The sequence below is a fragment of the Echiichthys vipera genome (assembly GCF_963691815.1).
Source record: "Echiichthys vipera genome assembly, chromosome: 11".
In the NCBI taxonomy this organism is placed as follows: Eukaryota; Metazoa; Chordata; class Actinopteri; order Perciformes; family Trachinidae; genus Echiichthys; species Echiichthys vipera.
In genome coordinates this window covers 3,972,479-3,993,783 of record NC_139836.1, presented here as the reverse complement: position 1 = coordinate 3,993,783, position 21,305 = coordinate 3,972,479, and the positions used below count along the sequence as shown (strand labels likewise).

General features: G+C 44.0%; 1 protein-coding gene across 1 annotated transcript; it reads left to right on the top strand.

The window, feature by feature from the left end:
• Nucleotides 1-13,901: 13,901 nt before the first annotated feature.
• LOC310953732 (very long chain fatty acid elongase 6-like) lies at nucleotides 13,902-21,302 on the top strand. The gene is made up of 4 exons (XM_083922867.1): nucleotides 13,902-14,071; nucleotides 17,215-17,346; nucleotides 17,982-18,133; nucleotides 19,274-21,302. Exons 1-4 carry the CDS (start codon nucleotides 13,977-13,979, stop codon nucleotides 19,702-19,704), a joined length of 810 nt encoding a protein of 269 aa, XP_083778993.1. The 5' UTR covers nucleotides 13,902-13,976; the 3' UTR covers nucleotides 19,705-21,302.
• The last annotated feature ends 3 nt before the right edge of the window (nucleotides 21,303-21,305 follow it).

The following is a 21,305-nucleotide window of genomic DNA, read 5'->3' as shown; positions in this document are numbered from 1 at the left end:
AGTGGCATAAGGTTGGGATTCTCTCAGGGCTGACCCTACCATCTTTGGACTTTCTGACCTCATTGACTCAGCTTGAGGATAAATTGGAGAGGGCGTCCGCCTTTCAGCAAAAATGGTGGATAATTTGGTAGCCTCTACAGCTAACTTACACGCCACTTCAGCGTTTAAGGATGGGGAGATGCTCCTCCTGCCATTGGTAGGGCTGACTGAGTCACTGGCTCTGCTACTGCAGCGGGACGATTTGTAATGAGTCTTGCTGGATAAGTTATCATTAGTACTGTAGTGCATACTGTCTGTAGCATTATGACTGGTGTTGGTGATGTTGGAACTATAACTACTATTAACACTGTGTTGGGGACTCCCACTAGCTTGATAGCCAGTCCTGGGATGGTTGCTGGTGGGGAAAATGCTAGTTGGGATCTCATGCTGAATGTCTGTGGGTCTCCCTGCAGGTAACGGTGGGTGAAATTTGCTGGACATCCTGGGGCTTTCCTCCCCCACCCATGGCCTCTGCTGGCTCTGGGGCTGGCCATGACAGTAAAGAACTGAGGTTGGAGTCACTGAGTGGGAGGAGTACCCAGTGTGAGCACACAGGTGGTCAGAGGCAGGACTTCTGGGTAATCCATTGGCTGAACTACTACAGACTCCCCTGTCCAACTCCAGGAGCTGGGCCTTGGATGGCAGGGTGCGGGTGCTGCGGGGCAGGACAGGTGAACCCCCCCACGACCGGCAGCGTTGTGACCGGTAGTGCCATGGCAGGGTTGGGCTGCAATTATCTGGGCTGTGACCAGCAAATCTGCACCTAAGTTCTGGGGATCCAAAATCCTCCAAAGCCCTGTAAGTGGCATCTCTGCCAAGTGCATCTGGCGTAGCCCTCTGCAGGTAAGGGGAGCTCTGTGGGGACTGAGTCCGATGTGGGTCAGGGTGACTGGGATAAGGGTCGCTCTGACCTTGCTGCCCATTGTACCACACTGGGTCACTCAGCCTCTTCCGGAGATGGCCAGGGAGCAGCTGCCCCTCCATTCTGTTAAGAGGATTGTCCAAGTCATTTTGGCACAGAGAGGTACGGCGGCCCCCCATGCTGTGAACGTTAGCCTTCTCTATGAAGCCATAGGTCACCACAGATGTCTTCCCCTCCTCACCCCCCACCCCTGGGACCTCATAGGACCGGCGGTTGCTGGTAGCTGGGAAGGGTACAGTCAGCATCCCAGAAGATGTGGAAGATGGGGATATAGGCACCCTTCCCCTGTAGGGATCCATGTCAGAGGAACGGGTGTGTCCCAATGAGCCATGCTGGCCTGGACCACCAGGAGCAAGGACCTGGAGTATTTGGCCCAAATTGTCATGCGCCACATCCTGCCGGTGGAACTTGGTGGGAGACCCTGTAGCGTCAGGGTTTTGAAGTTGGAAGCTGACTGAGTGCCTGGAGGAAGATTTTGAGGGGGGTAAGCTAAGGCTTCCAACCCTAGTTTGATGCTGAGAGACTGGGGAAAGATCGTGACTGCGGTTGGAGCTGGAGCTTCTCTGGGAACGAGGGAAGGCGTTTGGGCACTGAAGCATCAGATGAGCAGTCCCGTCATCTCTTATTCCCGGCACCTTCCCTTCCTCCTCAGCAACAGACCTCACCTCAACGTACAGGTGGAGGACATTACCTGCCTGAGACATGTTGGCACCGTAGCCAACTGAATACCCTAATATCTCCTTTTCTTTGGACCTTTGCTATTTGTGCAATGGGTCCCTTGGCCTCCTGGTACCCAGTAAAGTGCCAAACTGTTTGATGAGGGTCAGAGGTGGAATTGGACTACCAGATATGTCCTCCATCTGCTCAGCATCTCTTCAACCTACAACAGGAAGTAGAGATAGAGACAAAGTTAATATTAAACGCTTTATCATCAAGAGACATCCATAAGCAAGTTCAAAACTTAACTTTCATCGAGATCTCACAACCCCCTTTTCTGACACTTCCTAACTCATCAGAAAGAAAAAGAAAATATAACAAAACAAGAAGGAGAAGTCCAGGCACCCCTTACTCCTAAGGTCCCTCAGAAGGATGCTATTTTGATGTTCAGGTCAGCAGGAAAGCAGTGCTCCTATAACTTAATTGGTTCCACATATCCACAATAAATGTCATTTTTATGTTCTAAAGTGCAACTAAAGGAGGTTTCCCACTCTACAAGCCATAAACTTTGCTGTTTGTGTTGATCGAGTTTGACAACTAGGTAATGTCATTTAGTGTCCTCAACCAAACTGGGTCACTGCTACAATCAGAAACCAAAGACGTCACGTTTTATTCATCACAGAAAGAGAGCAAGTCAAACACTACTGACAGACACATTTGTAGTGTTAAAACAGTGTAAACGTCGTGAAATCTGCTCATTAAAATCAAATTAGGTTGATTTTGGTAAGTTAAAGTGCAGAAATAAAACACTATGGTGAGAATCACTGAGAACTAGAATTACCGCCTTGTGGTTGTATGACTCCACCTGCCAGTGAAGTCGCAGTTTACATCCATGTCTGTCCAGACTTACGTAATATACATGTGCAGTGAAGACTTTTGAGGTTCTAGTGGTCATAAAGTAAGTTCTAGGAGATCTTAAGCATTGTATTGGGATCCTTAACAAGGTTTAAGTGGTTACTGAGGAGGTTCTAGGGTACGTAAGGACATTTTGAAGGCATTGAAAGGAGGTTCTAGCAGTCCTTTAAGGGGTTTAGTATTTTGGTCAGGATATTTAGGAGTTTTTTAGGATGTTCTAGTGGTCACTGAGGAGGTTCTAGGGTACTTAAGGACATTTTGAAGGCAATAAAGGAGGTTCTAGCAGTCCTTTTAGGGGTTTAGTATTTTGGTCAGGATATTTAGGAGTCCTTCAAGATGTTCTAGTGGTCACTGAGGAGGTTCTAGGGTACTTAAGGACATTTTGAAGGCAATAAAGGAGGTTCTAGCAGTACTTTTAGGGGTTTAGTATTTTGGTCAGGATATTTAGGAGTTTTTTAGGATGTTCTAGTGGTCCATTAATAGGTTGCAGTGGTCACTGAAAAGGTTAAAAAGGTACTCACTGGCAATAAAGGATGTTCTAGCAGACCTTTAAAGGGGTCTAGTATTTTGATTAGGATATAGGAGTCTTCTTCTTCTGTTCTAGTGGTCGCTGAAGAGGTTCTAGGGTTCATTAGGAAGTTCTAGGAGACCTTAACATTGTCTTGAGGTCCTTTAAGAGGTTTAAGTGGTCACTGAGGAGGTTCTAGGGTACCTAAGGACATTTTGAAGGCAACAAAGGAGGTCCTTTTAGGGGGTTTTGTATTTTGGTCAGGATATTAAGGTGTTCTTTGAGATGTTCTAGTTTTTGCTGAAGAGGTTCTAGGGTTCTTAAGCACAATTTAAAGGCAATAAAGGATGATTTATGATGTTCTAGTGGTCGATAAAGGGGTTCTAGTGGTCCTTGAAGAGATTTAAGGGGTCCTTTGAATTAACATCTTTTGAAAAAAATCTGTTCATGCGTCCAATAGAGTTCAGTATGTTTGGAGAACAAAGGAGAACTGAAGTTGTTCTGAAAGCTTTAGCTTGGATGCTACTCTCATTCATAACCCATCCGTAAATTAACTCAGCCTTAAATTAACTAAGTTGTAAATGAAAAGTCTGCTGTTCTGTTAAGACCACTTGTGTCCTTATCTGCCACATTAATTAAATGTCCAACACGGAGACGGGAACAAGTAATCCAGCAGGCGCCAAGCGACACATGTGAGTTTGATTTGTCTATTAATAGAGGATTTAAAGCAGCTTGGATGGCGTTCAGGTGTGAACAGCTATTGAACAAGCCGTCTGAACCGCAGGTTGTACAAACAAAAACATACAGATTGATTTTATAGTTCGGTTGCTCTATTTTCGCTCTTTGCTGTACGTCTACAGTTTCCATCTGTGTCTTGCCGCTTGTCTATTGCAGATTTTACGGTAAATCTGCAGCTGTCTGCCTCAGTGTGAATCAGAAGGAGACATAGTTTCTATGCTGTTTTTTTAATGGAGGTCAGTGGTTTAGATCACGAGGAGCGTCTGAAGTCACATGAAAACACAAGAGGTTGTATAAAAAAGGATAAGATGGTGTCCTCTTGTCTGACGGATCTTTAGAAATACTGAGGTCATGAGCTGAAGTCACCCCCCACTAAAACAATTATAGTAACAAGGTTGTCACCACAGACCACGGTGTTTAATATCTATGGTTGTCACAGTTAATGAAACTGAGCCTCTTCACAGGAGGATACAAAGCAAACCACGTCATACACACATAAGGGTTTCTGTGCTGTTGAAGCTTCTCACAAGAACCAAGAGAACGGAGCACATTACGCTTGCTCTTAAACATTTACACTGAAAACTAAATTACTTATAGAAGAGACATTAATGTGCTGCTAATTTAAAAATCTACCACAAATCTCACAATTAAAATCTTGTTTTTGGGGCGGTAGTAGCTCAGTCCATAGGTGAATGTGCTGGGAACCGGAGGGTTGCTGGTTCAAGTCCCTGTGTGGACCACGAATGGAGTGTGGACTAGTGGCTGGAGAGGTGCCAGATCATCTCCTGGGCACTGCCGAGGTGCTGTTGAGCAAGGCACCGAACCCCCAACTGCTCGGGGAGCCGGTCACTGGCAGCCCCCTCGCTCTGACACCTCTCCATTAGTTGCATGTATATAGGGCCTGTCTGTGCATGTGTGTGTATTTCGGGCCTGTGTGTGTGTGTAACATGAATAATAATAGAGTGAAAATTGAATTTCCCCATTTGCGGGACTAATAAAGGAATTCTTCTTCTTAAATTCTTTATTTATTTTTTGTTTTTGCATCTTTAATTGTTCATAAATGTCCTTCTAATTGCTTTTCTTTGCCTGTAAAACACTTTGAATCGCCGCAGCTTTTGAAAACGTGCTGTATAATTAAAGCTGCCTTTCCTTTCATTGCTGTATTCTTTAACTGCTGTCATCAGATGCAAAAATCAAAACCCAGACAGCAACTTTCTCTGCAGCACCGAAACGTCACGCGAGATCTCAGGCGCTGGGGACGCTGGTTAAAGGGGCTCCAGGCAGCGTCATTTCACTATAGGTCAGTGTGTCGCGTTAGTGTCCAAGCATTACAGGACAGCGAGATTAAACCAGAACAGTCTGCACATTTCAATCAGACCCGTAATCGACTTGTAAGGACGACCTGGCAACATGGACCTGTGGGTAAGGCCCAGACTTGTAAAACACTCTCTGGGTTCACTAACTCTCATGCTGCTGCAGAGGTTTGCTGTTATTTTCAGCAGGATTAGTGGTTAAAAAAGACGTTCTATACTCGGTTGATCAACGAAATAAACTGCTTGTTGATGAATTTTAATGCCGGAAAAGACCATAAGGTCCATTTTCGCTGGACTTACACTTTAAATGTTAGAAAATGTAGCCTTTTCAGGGCTTTTAGCCCCATATACAGAGGCTAAAAGTCCTCGCCACAGCGGCCCGGGTTCAACACTGACCTGTTGACTTTTGCTGCAGGTCACCCCCCCCCCCCTCTCTCATCCTGTCATCCTCCGAGCGGTACAGTCCAAATAAAAAGGCACAACAGGCCAAACAAAGCATCTTTAAAAACGCGGATATGAAAAGTGTTCAGTGAAGTCAGTGAATCACTGTGGCGATGATTCATCGATGATTTAATGAAACGCAGGAGAGCTGCAACTTCTCTGCTGAAACAGAACCTGAAGTTCACCGCGTGTGTGCTGCAGAACCTGAGCGAGCTGCTCTCCATCTGGATAACGACACCTCACATGGAAATTCAAGGGCAATCTAAAGGGCGGCGCGTGCGTGCGTGCATGCATCATGTTATCATTATTTTATAAGCGGACGGGTTGCGGATGGGTGTCATAAAACATCATCAATGCGAAAAATGTGAATTGCATTCTCTAAAATGCGAACACGTCGGGTTTGGATGGCGACGCAGCGCTGTGAACTGCCCCCCCATCTCACCTCGACTCAAACCGGGTTTTTTGTCTCTTGATTCAGCAGCCGATCAACAAAGTCAGCTGGTCGGGTCAGTAACAAACTGTCAGCTCGTGGGAATGGCAATTTTGGACGGAGGTTCAACGAGCGTGCGCGCGAGAGAGAAAAAGACAGACCGGGTAAATGTGTCCATGTTTGATTCCTGGTCACAAACTGTATAAAAAAATGGACGTAGCGTCTCCGTCGAGGTCCGTTCTCTCAACTTGATCCAATCGTCCTCGCCTACGGGAGTCTCCATCTTGTCAGACTTTGACTCCGCCTCATTTCCTCTGACCAAAAAAGGGCATGTATGTGACGTTGGGGGGAGGGGCGTACTTCCATCTGGCTGACGTTTACCTCCGAGGAGAAGTGAGGGCCAGAGGCTAACTGTCACTCAAGAGGCCCCGCCCCTAATTATTCATAAACTTTAACCTCCAATAAAATAAAAACTAGCCCCTCCCCCTCAGTGTTGTCATGGAGATATGACCTGAACACACAGACCATAATGTTTTTTTGTCCCAGGCCTTAAACAGGTTTAATGATGCTGTGTAAACGGCCTGTTTAACATGGGGCTCAATGAGAAACTGCTCTGTTATGAAACCTGCCCCTAGTGGACACTCAGAGAACTGACGTTTGTGGAGCTTCCTGATTGGATCAAACAGGAAGTGGCTGTGGGCGGGGCTTATTCCTGGTGCAGTGAATGTGACAGGAAGTTAACAAGGACCCAGGCTGGTCCATACAATAAATAAACAGAGGGAGCGCCGTGATCGAGAACAAAGCAGTGAAACAGAGAAAATAAAAACGTTATTTTAAGTTCAGCTGTAGCAAGCATCTCACTATCAATGCTACAAATTTACATAGCTAGTACATAGAGTCGTTGCTACGGAGATGATACGCCGTCTCGCCTCGTCTCGTCTCGTCTCGTCTCGTCTCGTCTCGTCTCGCTGGTGTTAACGGGCAGCACGCTGCGAGTAGTTGCGAGTTTCAACTCTTCTCGCCGCGAACCTTTGGTCTGAACTGGACTTTATAGTCTAAACCAAATGTCAGAGAGCAGGAGGAACGATGAAAAATGTCTAAAAATAAAGAGTTCATTAAAACAGATGAGTATTAGTTAATGCCAGAGGGGCAAACTATTCTGTTTTCTTCCCTGAGAGTTAAAAGTATTTAACATTGAATAGTGTATTTAATGTGTATTCTGTCTCACGTGAAGCGCAATGACACAATGTAGAAATGATCCAGTGTGACTTTTGACCCTTTTCGTCATCTTCTCTCCTCGTTCGTTTCAGGATTATGATGTTTATTGTCGTTATGTTGTTATTTGAAAATGACTATTCTAATAACGTATTGTCATCATCAGGTTCTGATGAGATCTTACCAAACATGGCGTCCTATTTGACCACATGAGGTGGTGAGCGGGAGTGGAGACGGTTGAACGTTGAACTCAGTTTAATGACGTGGCCGTAAACTGTAAATTATTATAACTGCAGACGCACGCTGACTCCAGATCAGCTGATTCAAAACTTTATTTACACCCTCAGACGTGACGAAACAGTCCTGAAATACTGTCACTCTGCAGGTAGTGTGTGTGTGTGTGTGTGTGTGTGTGTGTGTGTGTGTGTGTGTGTGAGAGAGACTGATAAGCACACAGTTAGCCCTACTTTTCCTGGACTCTGCTAATAGGATTCCCCCTCCTCTTCCTCCTCCTCCCCCCCTCCCTCCCAGCATGCACTGCTCAATCCACCAACACAAACACACACACACTTATAACACCACACATATGCAGACACACATGCCACCACACACACACCGACACACACACACCGACACACACACACAGAAAGCTGTAACCTTACCTGTGTGTCCTAGTGTCCTCGCCACCGCTGCTGCAGTGCCGTCCCCTGAGTTGCCGTGGTAACCTCCTTTTCCGCTCTCTCCCTCGTCCCGTCACTCTCTCTCTCTCACTCTGTTATAGAGTAACCTCGTTTTATCCTCCCTCGCCCTCCTCTCTCGCTCTCTCTCTGAACACTTGTTGTCTGCAGCAGAGCCGGCTCATCATGGATTAACAGACTCGACTCCTCCTCTTCCTCCTCCTCACCCCTCCTCTTCCTCCTCCTCCTCCTCCTCTGCTTCCGATCTCTATCAATCAGCTGACGTCCCCGCCCCTTTCTTCTAGGCAGCACGCCAGCCAATCCCATCGTCCGCAGCCTGCAGACCTTTCTTCCTCCAGCTGGTGATGAGCAGCTCTGACAGATGGCACAGCTGATTTTGGGGTGAGGGGGGGAGGTGGGTGAGGTTTGGGGGTGAGGTTTGGGGGTTCAGAGGGTCAGTGGACCAGGTTCGGACCTGTCCAGTATCAGGAAGGGCTGCTTTAAAGGACAATATGCAGTTTTATGATCAATATACAGGATATTTGTGGTGCGTTTACTGTCTGCAATAACTGCAGGACAGTCCAGTGTCTGTGGTTAGTTCACTGTCTGTAATAACAGCAGGACAGTTGAGTGTCTGTGGTTAGTTCACTGTCTGTAATAACTGCAGGACAGTCCAGTGTCTGTGGTGAGTTCACTGTCTGTAATAACTGCAGGACAGTCCAGTGTCTGTGGTGAGTTCACTGTCTGTAATAACTGCAGGACAGTTGAGTGCCTGTTGTGAGTTCACTGTCTGTAATAACTGCAGGACAGTCCAGTGTCTGTGGTGAGTTTACTGTCTGTTGTAACTGCAGGGCAGTTGAGTGTCTGTGGTTAGTTCACTGTCTGTATTAACTGCAGGAAAGTAGAGTGTCTGTGCTGAGTTTGCTGTCTGTAGTAACAGTGGGACATGTGAGTTCTCACCCGTTTCCGATTGATGTTTTTGTCCGCTTCTCCCGTAGTTTCTGGTTTATTGAAAACATTTGATGACAGCCTGATGCCTGAGTCCTGGGGTTTGTCGGCGGTGCATGTCCCCGCGTGCCCCAGGGTTGGGTCGACAGCCGGCTCCATTGTGGATCCAGTTTCAGGTTTATAAAGAACCAGTATTTCACGACAGGTTTCACAAAATCTGTCACCAGATCAACTCTCTCCACTCTTTTTTCTTCTCATGACCTCAGTTGGCTTCTAAGCGTCTGAAACCTTCTTCCAATTTCTGCGACTTTCTGACACCGACAAGCCAACAATCTCTCCGAGATTACGCGTTTTCCTGTAAGTACCGTTTTGGCCGACCATCCACACTCAACCGGCTTTCTCTGAGCCTGAAAACAGGATCTTTGGTGGATGGGAAGATTTGAAAACGACCCCCCATGGCGTTGTCGTCTGGACTCATAGTTTGTTAAAGGATGGCGTCATTGCCCCACCTCCGACCTCTGACCCCGCGGCGTCACATAACAACAACAGTGCTGCTGCGTGAGAGGACAGAGACGGACCCAGAGACTGTTTCCTGAACTGGACTCTGAGCCACATGCATGGGACTGAATGAGGCCCAGCACAGATGTCTCCCTTTTCCCTGATGCTCTGAATAAGGAGCTAAACTGCTCCCAGCAGCACCCTCTGCTCAGTGAGGACACTAACTGCAGAGTGAAGGGGCTCCCAGCAGCACCCTCTGCTCAGTGAGGACACTAACTGCAGAGTGATGGGTGCATCAGAGTCCAGAACAGCACCAAAGTCTCCACTAAGACCAGAACCAGGGACACGTTTGTCTCTAGGATGGAGGAGGATTTGGAGAGAAACTCTCCGGTGTTTGGATTCTCCACAGCGTCTCCCCGTCTCTTCTTCTCCGTTGTTGGTGTGTTTCTGTGGCAGCTACAGCGCCACCTCCAGGCCTGGCATGTACATTAATCTGATTATTCCCTTAGGCGCGGTGGGACCATACTCGGGTTACTGAGTGTTCAGTCTCCTCAGGACTGCGCAGGCATATTTACAGCTGTACGGCAAACATCCATCAACCAAGCACATTTTTATGGACTGTGTGTGTGTGTGTGTGTGTGTGTGTGTGTGTGTGTGTGTGTGTGTGTGTGTGTGTGTGTGTGTGTGTGTGTGTGTGTGTGTGTGTGTGTGCTGCAGTACCTCAGTTGCAGAAAGCAGAGTCACACGACAGGAAGTCTGAGTGGAGAGAAGAAGATCAGATCGACTTAAAGCGACAGAAACTGAACAAACTTTCATACGGAGCAGGTCGATCCCTGAACCCTCAACCCTGACCCCTGAACTCTGAAACCCTGCACTCTGAACCCTGAACCCTGTACTCTGAACCCTGAACTCTGAACCCTGAACTCTGAACCCTGAACTCTGAACCCTGAACCTTGAACCCTGAACCCTGCACCCTGAACCTTGAACCCTGAACCCTGAACTCTGAACCCTGCACCCTGAACCCTGAACTCTATACCCTGAACCCTGAACTCTGAACCCTGAACCTTGAACCCTGAACTCTGCACCCTGAACCCTGCACCCTGAACTCTGCACCCTGAACTCTGCACCCTGAACTCTGCACCCTGAACTCTGCACCCTGAACCCTGAACTCTGCACCCTGAACTCTGCACCCTGAACCCTGAACTCTGCACCCTGCACCCTGCACTCTGCACCCTGAACTCTGCACCCTGAACTCTGCACCCTGCACCCTGAACTCTGCACCCTGAACCCTGCACCCTGAACCATGCACCCTGAACTCTGCACCCTGAACTCTGCACTCTGAACTCTGAACCCTCGTGGACTAAACTGACGTCCCCTGGTAAAGCGCTTGACTGCGTGAATCCGCAAAATGGAGATCAACAGGAACCCTGATCACTTTGCAGCCACATATCATGTTACCATAACAACGCCAAAACATGTTGTTTAACGCTAAAACTTGGGTTGTTGTTTTTTTTACAGCGGAGCGAGACTGAACGCCTCAGGGTTTTTATAAAACAGAAGAATCTTTTAATTCATTCATAAATATCATCAAAAGTTAAAGACGTGGCTGATGAATAAAGCAGCTGACTGCAGACTCTGATTTCATGCGGCCTTAAATCCTTTGTGTTAATGTTTCACTGTCATTTTAATATTCCAGGCTCAGCGCTCACGTGTGAAACTTCCCCTGGTAACCCAGTGTTTAATGCCGTGCCGCTATGAACTCTGGGTAATCCCCCCCCCCCAGATTAAGGGAAAGAGAGAGACAAATATATACTATTGATTTAGTTTTAAATCTATATATTTTAGTTTACTCTAATTCATTTAATATTATTTTTATTTATTCATAAGTTTTATAAGTAATTTGTCTTAGTTATTTTTTATCCATTTTTAAAAAAGAATATTGTTGATTATAGTTTATTCCAATTTATTTTATTGTTTATTTCCAATAATAGTACTATTTACACACACACACACACACACACACACACACACACACACACACACACACACACACACACACACACACACACACACACACACACACACACACACACACACACACACACACACACACACACACACACACACACACACACACACACACACACACACACACACACACACACGTTAAATCTTCACCTTTTGTTTTACTTCATTTATTTAAAAAAAAAATTTTTTTTATTTAAATGTATTTATTAATTAATTTTAACATTTTAACTGACTTTCCTGTTTAATCTTCACCTTTTGTATTACTTAATTTATTTGTAGATTTATTTAAATGTATTCATTATTTAATTTTTACATTTTAATTCACAAGTGCTTACATAATAATAATAATAATAATAATAATCATCATCATGAACAGCAGCAGCAGCAGCAGCGATGTGATGATGCTTCATGTCATGTCATCCCAAAGGTTGCTCGACCTCCACATCCCTGATGCTGCACACGGGACCCGGTGCATTTTAAAGCATTTCACGGATGATCTTTGCAGTTTGGTCCATAAAACAAAACTGCAAACATAAAACATGCACATATGCACTTAATTTAAGAGCGAGGAGGCGGGAATGTTGGCGAAAAAGATCCGCTTTTTGCTGCTTTTACGAGCTCCGACACCCGCTGTTCTCCGAAGCTGCAAGCGCGCCTGAACCCCTTTCAAAAATTACCAATTTAACACTTATCTGGGTTATTCTCCATAAGAATTAGGATCTAATAAATTACTTAAGGTATTTCATAAACCACAGGCTGATACTTTACAGTTCGGCTTGTATATAATCAACCAACTTGCTCTACTTTTGCTAAAATGTCGACTTTTCCAAGAGACTCGCGTTGCTTCTGGCCACCGCTCAGCGGGGTGGACCAGCAGCCGTCACCGGGCGATGGGTTGTAAAAGTGGCCATTTTACAAATATAATCTGCTGTTTGCTGGTATAATATGTGCGCCGAATTCATTAAAAGATGCTAATAAATCGGGAAACATCTTTATTTGTAATAATAAATGTGAATAATTGAGCTAAAAATCAAAACAAGTCTGGAAATGTGATTTTTTCAAAGGGGTTTCGCTTCTTACCTTCCGGAGAGAAGGTGATGAAAAGGGGCTCCGAGCTGTTCTAGCGACCCGTGAAGCACCACAGGAGCGGCGGGGTGGGCTCCGAGTCCCCCGGTGGGTCCATTTAACGGTAACGGTAACACTAACGGTCACGGTGTCGGTACTGACGGCCACACAGACGGCAGATGTTACGGTTAAGTGACCGGAGAGTAATGGTTACATGCCGGCAGCGGTGAAAGTGCAGCTGGGGATGAAGCGTCCGCACGGGTCGGTGTTCCCTCCGGTTGTTTTCTCTTCTTCTTCTTCTTTTTTTCTCTCTTCTTCTTCTTCTTCTTCTCTTTTCTCTGTTTTCAGCGGCTGCTTGACATTAGTTTACGTTCTCCACGGTGACTTCAACTTCCGCATCGTTGACGTGACGTAACGGTGACGTAAGCAGACGTCAGAGCGGACAGAGCAGATTAAAAAAACAACAAAATAAAAGTAATAATTTAATATGTCATAATTAAAAGCCTATCAAATTTTTATTTATTCATTTTTAGTTTGTATTATTTATTTAATTGTCTGTTTTTTGTTTTTATTTTATTATTTTGAAGAAGAAGAAGAAGAAGAAGTACTTTATTTATCCCGCACGGGGAAATTTAATTTTTTCACTCTTATTATTATACATGTCACACACACACACACACACACACATGCACAAACAGGACCTATATACATGCAATTAAAGGAGAGATGTTAGAGCGAGGGGGCTGCCGGTGACCAGCGCCCCGAGCAGTTGGGGGTTCGGTGCCTTGCTCAACAGCACCTCGACAGTTCCCAGGAGATGAACTGGCACCTCTCCAGCCACCAGTCCACGCTCCATACATGGTCCGCACAGGGACTTGAACCAGCGACCCTACGGTTCCCAGCCAAGTCACCTATGGACTGAGCTACTGCCTAGATATTTTTATTTATTTATTGACATTTACATTGAATTAATTCCCCTATGTATTTACTCTATTTTTTTATCTATTTAATCCCTTTTTTCATTTAAATTAAATTTAATTTAATTTAATTAATGGTTAATTTATCTTTAATTTATTTAAATGTATTTTAAATATATGTATTATTTCTTCTTCATGTTCTGTATTATATTATTTTTTCCATTTTATTTTACTTTCCTGTTTAATCTTTACATTTTGTATTACCTAATTTATTTTTCTATTTATTTTGTTTTCATTTAAATGTATTTATTAATTAATTAACTATTTAATTTCTGCATTTTAATTTGATTTCCTGATTAATCTTCATCTTTTGTATCACTCAATTTATTTTTGTATTTATTTAAATGTATTTCATGATGAATGTATTAATTTATCTATGTTTTAAAGTGAGTTTTGTACAGAAACAGAAATAAATAACCATAAATAGCAAAACCGGAAGCAGAAAGCAGGTGTGTCCCGGAAGCCCCGCCCCCTGCTAATAGGCTTTAATTAGGAGCGTGACACAGGTGAGAGCACAGACGGCAGGAGCACAGGGAGAAGGAGACACCGAGTGGAGACTTGATTAATATATTTAATAATAAAATAATAATAAATTAATAATAAAGATGAATGAGAGCGACTTCCACCTCCCGCTGGCCGAGTACAGCTTCGAGCGGCGGTTCGACGAGAGAGGCGCGATAGAGTGGATGCGAGCGAACTGGTAAGCTTTAAAAAATAACTTATATTTAAGTATAAACTGTGATTTAATAACCTTAAAGTTGACTCCAGTGCTTCTGCTGAGGGTTTGAATCCCCACATGTGTCAGGAAGAGCAGAAACACCCCGATAAACTGTGGTTTCTGCAAAAAAAGCTTCGCTCCGAATTCCTTTTAAAAAACAGCATTTTTAAATTTACCTCGCTATGGTTGAAGGTGTGTGTTGTTTTAAATGTGCATGAAGGCAGTTTTTGGTTGATTCGGGTCCTGTCTTTAATTCGGCACACACCCAGGACCCCAAAACAGCCCCCATTTCACCAAACATCCACCTGAACCGGTTTGCTCGATACTGAGAAGGCGCCATTTTTGACGTTAGGCGAGCGTGGAGGTGGCTGCAAACACAGACATGATCCATTTGAATATCCATGATTTTGTGGGGTGAAGTGGCTTTTCTTATATTTGTTTTTATGCCGAATGAATAAGCTCTTATGACTTATCAGAAAAATATGTTCACTTTGTTTGTGGGAAGTATGTTTAATGTCCAGATATGGCAGATAAGTTAAAATGTAGTAAAGTGAAGGGGGTTTGGTGCAGGTGAGATTTGGGGCGAACATGTAACAAAGTGTTCTGTGGATTAAAAAGAGCTAAAAGGGAATCTGAGACACCGCCAGAGCGTTATAGAAGTGTGCTCTGCGGATATCACAGGTGCACTGCAGGTGAGGCAGCCACCGTGATGTCACACTCAGGCATGTGTGGTATGTTCTTAATTCAGGTGGATCCGGTTATTCTGGTTAAAGTTTCCACCACTCCCAGGTGATGAAATATTACAATCAAATGTTATTTTAATCTACTTTATGCTTCTTCTCCACTGCATTTGCTTGGCAACTTTGTAGTTAGTTTAGAAATTAAGATTATAATAAAAAAAACAAAACATTATAGATGCACTTGTGATGAAAAGAGAGCTGAGGAAGGCAAAGCTCTGGATCTACCCTCAGTCCTGGTTCCTACCCTCACCTGTGGTCATGAAAGCTGGGTCAGGACCCAAAGAACCAGGTCCAGGTCCAAGTGTGTGAAATGTGTTTCCTCAGGAGGGGGTCTGGAGTCTCCCTTAGAGAGAGGGGGAGAAGTTCAGCATCCGTGAGGAACTCGGAGTAGAGCCGCTGCTCCTTTGCGTTGAAAGGAGCCAGTTGAGGTGGTTCAGGATCATCTGGTAAGGATGAACCCTGGGCGCCTCCCTAGGGAGGTGTTCCAGGCACGTCCAGCTGGGAGGAGGCCTCGGGGAAGACCCAGGACCAGGTGGAGAGATTAGATCTCCACACTGGCCTGGGAACGCCTCAGGATCCCCCAGTTAGTGCTGGTTAATGTGGCCCGGGAAAGGGAAGTTTGGGGTCCCCTGCTAAAGCTGCTGCCCCCGAGACCTGACCCTGGATAAGAGGCCGAAGATGAGATGAGATGCATTTATTTGGCAACTTTATAGTTGATTTGCAAAGTAAATTAAGATTATAAATATGAAATATTATCAGGAAATGAAATAACATGATAGATGATGCACATCAGTATATTAAGAAAATCAAATTGGCTGCACCTTTTTTTCAGCTGCAACATTAAAGTGATATTTACATTAATGTATCAAAAATATATTGTTTTCAGGGTTCGTGCAACTTTTCCAAGATCAAACTCAAACACTTTTAAGGTCCATGTAAAACTTTTCCAGCGCCTCAGGGCTGCAATTAATTACATATTTCTACAAATATGTTTTAAGAATGATTATTTCACCTTTTTAAATCCTATTTAAAGAGATTATATTGTGCTTTAAACAATCAAAATTATGTTTTTTAACACCAGAAGGATAAGAAATTAGATTAAAGTTATATTCTTTAGGTATTTGTTGTATTTGTAGATACAATTTTAAGCACTTTACAAAATTTAAGTACTTTTCAAACCTTAAACAAGCACTTTATCTAACATTACAGCAGTTTCAAGGATTTCCAGCACCTGTGTTTTGAAATAGGCCGTTCTGCATAATGCGTACTTTTACTTTTAGTATTTAAAGTGCACTTTGATGCTGATACTTTTATACTTGAGTAACATTTTGAATGCAGGACGTTTGCTTGTAGCAGAGTTTTAGTACTTTAACAGAATTAAAAGCCAAATATTTGACCTGTTTCTAAACTCTAACGTAGAAAAACTCTCCTGGTTGTAACTTTAAAAGTGTTTTGTTGCGTTTCACTAAAGGAAATCAAACGCATGAACAGAAATCACAGCGCCGTTGTGATTTATTTATCTTTCACTCGTGAGAACAGGTGCAGCAGGTGAAGCCTCAGGTGAACGTCTGTCAGGTTTGTTTGTTGTTGCTAGGCGACGCAGGTGTGACTGACGTTGCCTATGACAACACGACAGGTTTTACATGAAAACCTAAACATGACACAAATTAATTTTATATCCAGAGAAGCTCTGCTGTAACAAACGGTCAGTTCTTCACGTGTAAGAAATATTTTATATATTAGGCTATATTAACTGTTTTTAATTTGATTAATCTGCAGATTATTTTAGCATTTATTTAAATTATTTAGTTTCTGAAATGTCCGTCGCAACGTGCACAGACAGGACCTATATACATGCAATTAATGGAGAGATGTCAGAGTGAGGGGGCTGCCAGTGACCGGCACCCCGAGCAGTTGGAGGTTCGGTGCCTTGCTCAACAGCACCTCGGCAGTGCCCAGGAGATGAACTGGCACCTCTCCAGCCACCAGTCCACGCTCCATACATGGTCCACACAGGGACTTGAACCAGCGACCCTACGGTTCCCAGCCAAGTCACCTATGGACTGAGCTACTGCCGCCCCCAAGATAAAGATTAGCATTTGAACGACCGCCTCTTTACATCCGCATTTGAACATTAGCATTTTTAATATTGCCAGTTTAATATTACTGGATTAACATTTTTACATGAGCAAAACTAGTTTGAGAAGAAGCAACGTTCGACCTTCATCAGGAAACCAAAGATGCACGCTACTGTTTTATTTGCACACATGCGTGATATGATATTATTGATATACCGTTGCATTTGTACAATTACCTCACAAAAGTCTTGACCTTCACATGTGTTATTTTAACATTTACCTTTTAACCGTTTGTCTCCCCCTGCAGGAGTAAGTCTTTCGTGTTCAGCGTCCTGTACGCCACCCTGGTGTTCGGAGGTCAGCGCTACATGAAGCCTCGACCCAAATGGAACCTGCGGCTGCCGCTCGTCCTCTGGTCGCTCAGCCTCGCTCTCTTCAGGTAACGACCATCATCTGTATAAAAATGAACATATCCTCTCCGTCTGGGTCCGTTCTCTCAACTTGATCCAATCGTCCTCGCCTACGGGAGTCTCCATCTTGTCTTTGACTCCGCCTCATTTCCTCTGACTGAAAAAGGGCATGTATGTGACGTTGGGGGGAGGGGCATACGTCCATCTGGCTGACGTTTCCCTCCGAGGAGAAGTGAGGGCCAGAGGCTAGCTGTCACTCAAGAGGCCACGCCCCTAATTATTCATAAACTTTAACCTCCAATAAGATACAAACTAGCCCCTCCCCCTCAGTGTTGTCATGGAGATCTGAGCTAAACACACAGACTAGAATGTTCTTTTGTCCTTAAACAGGTTTAATGATGCTGTGTAAACGGCCTGTTTAACATGGGGCTCAATGAGAAACTGCTCTGTTATGAAACCTGCCCCTAGTGGACACTCAGAGAACTGACGCTTTTGGCACTTCCTGTTTGGATTAAACAGGAAGTGGCTGTGGGCGGGGCTTGGTTACGACACAAGCTTGATGTGCGGTTGACGGTTTGCGTTGTGACATCATCCGGTTGAATCCTAAATAACGTCCCTTGTTGTGTTTCTGGCGTCTGATGGACCTTTTTTCTTCTTCTCTCAGTATCATCGGCGCCGTCCGGACGGGCTCCTACATGTTTCACATCCTGAGCGCCAGCGGCTTCAGGCGCTCCATCTGTGACCAGAGCTTCTACAACGGACCCGTCAGCAAGTTCTGGGCCTACGCCTTCGTCCTGAGCAAAGCTCCAGAGCTCGGTCAGTTCACAGTCGGGCGCTTTTCCTCTTGCTCTTGATCCGACTGACGGTTTTTAATGAGATCAGTATTTCCTGATGCTGTGTTTGCTAGTTTCATAGCTACATATAAATACAAAATACACGTTTGTGGGGCGGTCAGTGACTCAGCGGTTAGAGCAGTCGCCCCACGTAAAGAGGCTGAAGGTCCTCAAGGCAGATTCCGCGGTTTCGACTCCGACTTGCGACCCTTTGCTGCAAGTCTCCCCCCCCCTCTCTTTCACCCCATTCCCTGTCTGTCCTTTATTTTTTGGCTGTTTTAAGCCTTTAATTATAATCTTAAAAATTAAAATACACAATTGGAGGACTGTGTAGGAACGGCTTTATTAGTTAAACATTTTGATTTTTGTATTTGAAACTTCAAAATGAGCCCAGTTGGTTAAAATTTACCCTGAACTGAAGAGTTTTTAAAATCAAAATGTTGTTTTTTTGCCAATTAAATTTTCACATACAAGGAATTTGCTTTTGTGTTTTTACACAATAAACATATAAAGATGTTTTTTTTTTTAAAGGAAAGCACTGAAACAGTCAAAAACATGAACATAGAATAGAAAAGTTACCGTAAAATAATAAAACATATGCAGAATAGAACTGTTTTTAATGGGAAAGCTACAGATTTTTACAGGAAATGATCTAAAATGTATTAACGGAATGTGCAAAGTTCACAAATGGTGTTTAATCTGCTCCAATATTTAAATCATGTTCTTTGTGTTTTAATTCTACAAAACTCGACTCTTTGTAAAACAAAGTGCGTTCAGTTTCTGAGGTTTAACGTCACAAGAGTTGACATTATTATTATTATTTAAACTGAAATTATTTGTATTTTGTTTTCAACCTGGTAATATGGTTTCAGTTTAGTTTTTCTTAAAGGACGTGACGTGTTCTTTTTTTAGTTTATAATATTTTTTACTGCTCGCTTTCATCGTAGTCTACGTTAAAATCCCCGCTGTGAACTCGTTCAGACGCAAAGTCAGATTTTCTTTCCTTCAGTGTCATAAATCAGGTTTACTCTCATCACATGTAGCTGCTGTTAGCACACACACGCACACATACTCTCTGTAAACGAACGTCAGATTAATTGAGTTGTTTGTCTCGTGTCTCCAGGCGACACGGCGTTCGTGGTGCTGAGGAAGCAGAAGCTGCTCTTCCTGCACTGGTACCACCACATCACCGTGCTGCTCTACTCCTGGTACTCCTACAAAGACATGGTGGCCGGCGGCGGCTGGTTCATGACCATGAACTACGGCGTGCACGCGCTCATGTACAGCTACTACGCGTGCCGCGCCGCCGGCCTGCGCGTGCCCCGGCCGTTCGCCGTGCTCATCACCAGCGCCCAGATCAGTCAGATGGGGATGGGGCTGACGGTCAGCTGGCTGGTGTACCGCTGGATGCAGCACGGAGACTGCCCCTCCAACCTGGACAACATCACCTGGGCCGCCCTCATGTACCTCAGCTACCTGCTGCTCTTCTCCAACTTCTTCTACCAGACGTACCTGCGCCGCCCCGCCAACGCCAAGACCAGCAAGGCTGAGTAGAGGCCAGGGGCATTGTGGGAGATCTGACGGTTTGTCACGTCTTTGTCGTACCGAAGCTGCTAACTTTTTAAAAACTTTGATGTTTTTCATCTCAGAAGAATCTGAAATCAGTGTTTTGCTCCTCAAATGTCCGTGTCAGCGTTTGTTTAAGTTAAATTCCTCCAGGAGCAGCAGCTCACGCTTTATTTAACAGGTCCTTTTGTTTCTTTTCACCTCCGTAAATTCAGAAATCAAAGGAAAGATGTTTAGTTTCTGCTGCAGGGAGAATGGAAAGTGTCCCAGAGAGAGTCTCCAGCGCACGAAAGCTTCAACACAGCGACTTTAAGCTTAAAGTTTTTTTATTTGCGTCTGGAAGTGACGGATGAAACCAGCCCCTCCCGCCTGGCTCGCGCTGGTTTAACTGGTTTCAGCTCAACACGCCTCCAGTCCCGTCTGTGACGCTTTAAACACTCTGCACACTTCCCACGCTGCCTCCTGTGTCAAACCTTTGGAGGTTTCTTTATTATTTTTCCTCTTTAGTCGATATTTTTGGTGCTTCCTGCAGAGATTTGACTCATTTTGCCACATTTATATCTGCAACTTAAGATTGTTTTTATCCCCAACTTCATCGTTTTGGGTTTAAAAGTCAGAAAACTGTGAGAAATGTCCGAGAAGAGCTGGAAGTGACGTCATCAAAGGTCTAGTTTTTCTGATCAACCGTTTAAAAACCACAAACTCAGAAAAATCACATCTATGAAGAATGGAAATCAAAAAAGTTGTTTGAATCCAAAAGACGTTTTTTTGACGTATGAATCCAAAAGTTTTTGGTGTTTGAATCCAAGAAAAGTTTTTTGAATGTTTGAATCCAACGGTTTATTATTTTTCGTGGTAAAATGCAAAGTTTGCGATCGAATCAAAAACTGAAAGCTTGTTCGTGAATAACTTAAACCCGTCCTCCTGTCACTCAGATCGAGGCTGGCCAATAGAGACGCGTCTTTCAGACTTTAGGTCCCGCCCACCAGATTCAGCTCAACGGCCTGAAACAAACGTGGGATTTGTAAACAAACGTTTTTGATTCACATTCATAATGAAATTTATTTTACATATAAATAATATTCTTTGCGGTGTGGAGCGTCAGTGATGATCTTTACTTCATGTGAGCTTGTTGGTTTTTTACCAAAGAGCTAAATTTCTCTTTTCTTTGTTCGTCAAATGTGAGTTTTTTTAAATTTTTAAACGAATGTAAACTTGAGTCTGTTTCAGGGGTTTTTCTAAATTTACAGCTAAAACAAAAATCTATTTATTTAGTATTTATTTGACGTATGAAGGCAGCCGCTCGGTGGCCGGAAAAGTCTCTAAACACTCGTTTTTACTTTATTAATTTCACTCACTCATCCTGTAAACCGCACTCTGGATATTTATGATTCTTTGCTGCTTTATTTTGCACAGTTTGACTTTAGCTTTACTCTAAAACCTCCTGACGGCTGTTAAACCTGTCATCCGTGTTTTTAAGTGTGTGATCGTGAAAGTCTGAGTTTTAAAAGAAGCCGTTTGTTTAACGAAAGCTGACAAATGATGATGATGATTTTCTGTATGAACACACTTTTATATTTCTGTTGTTG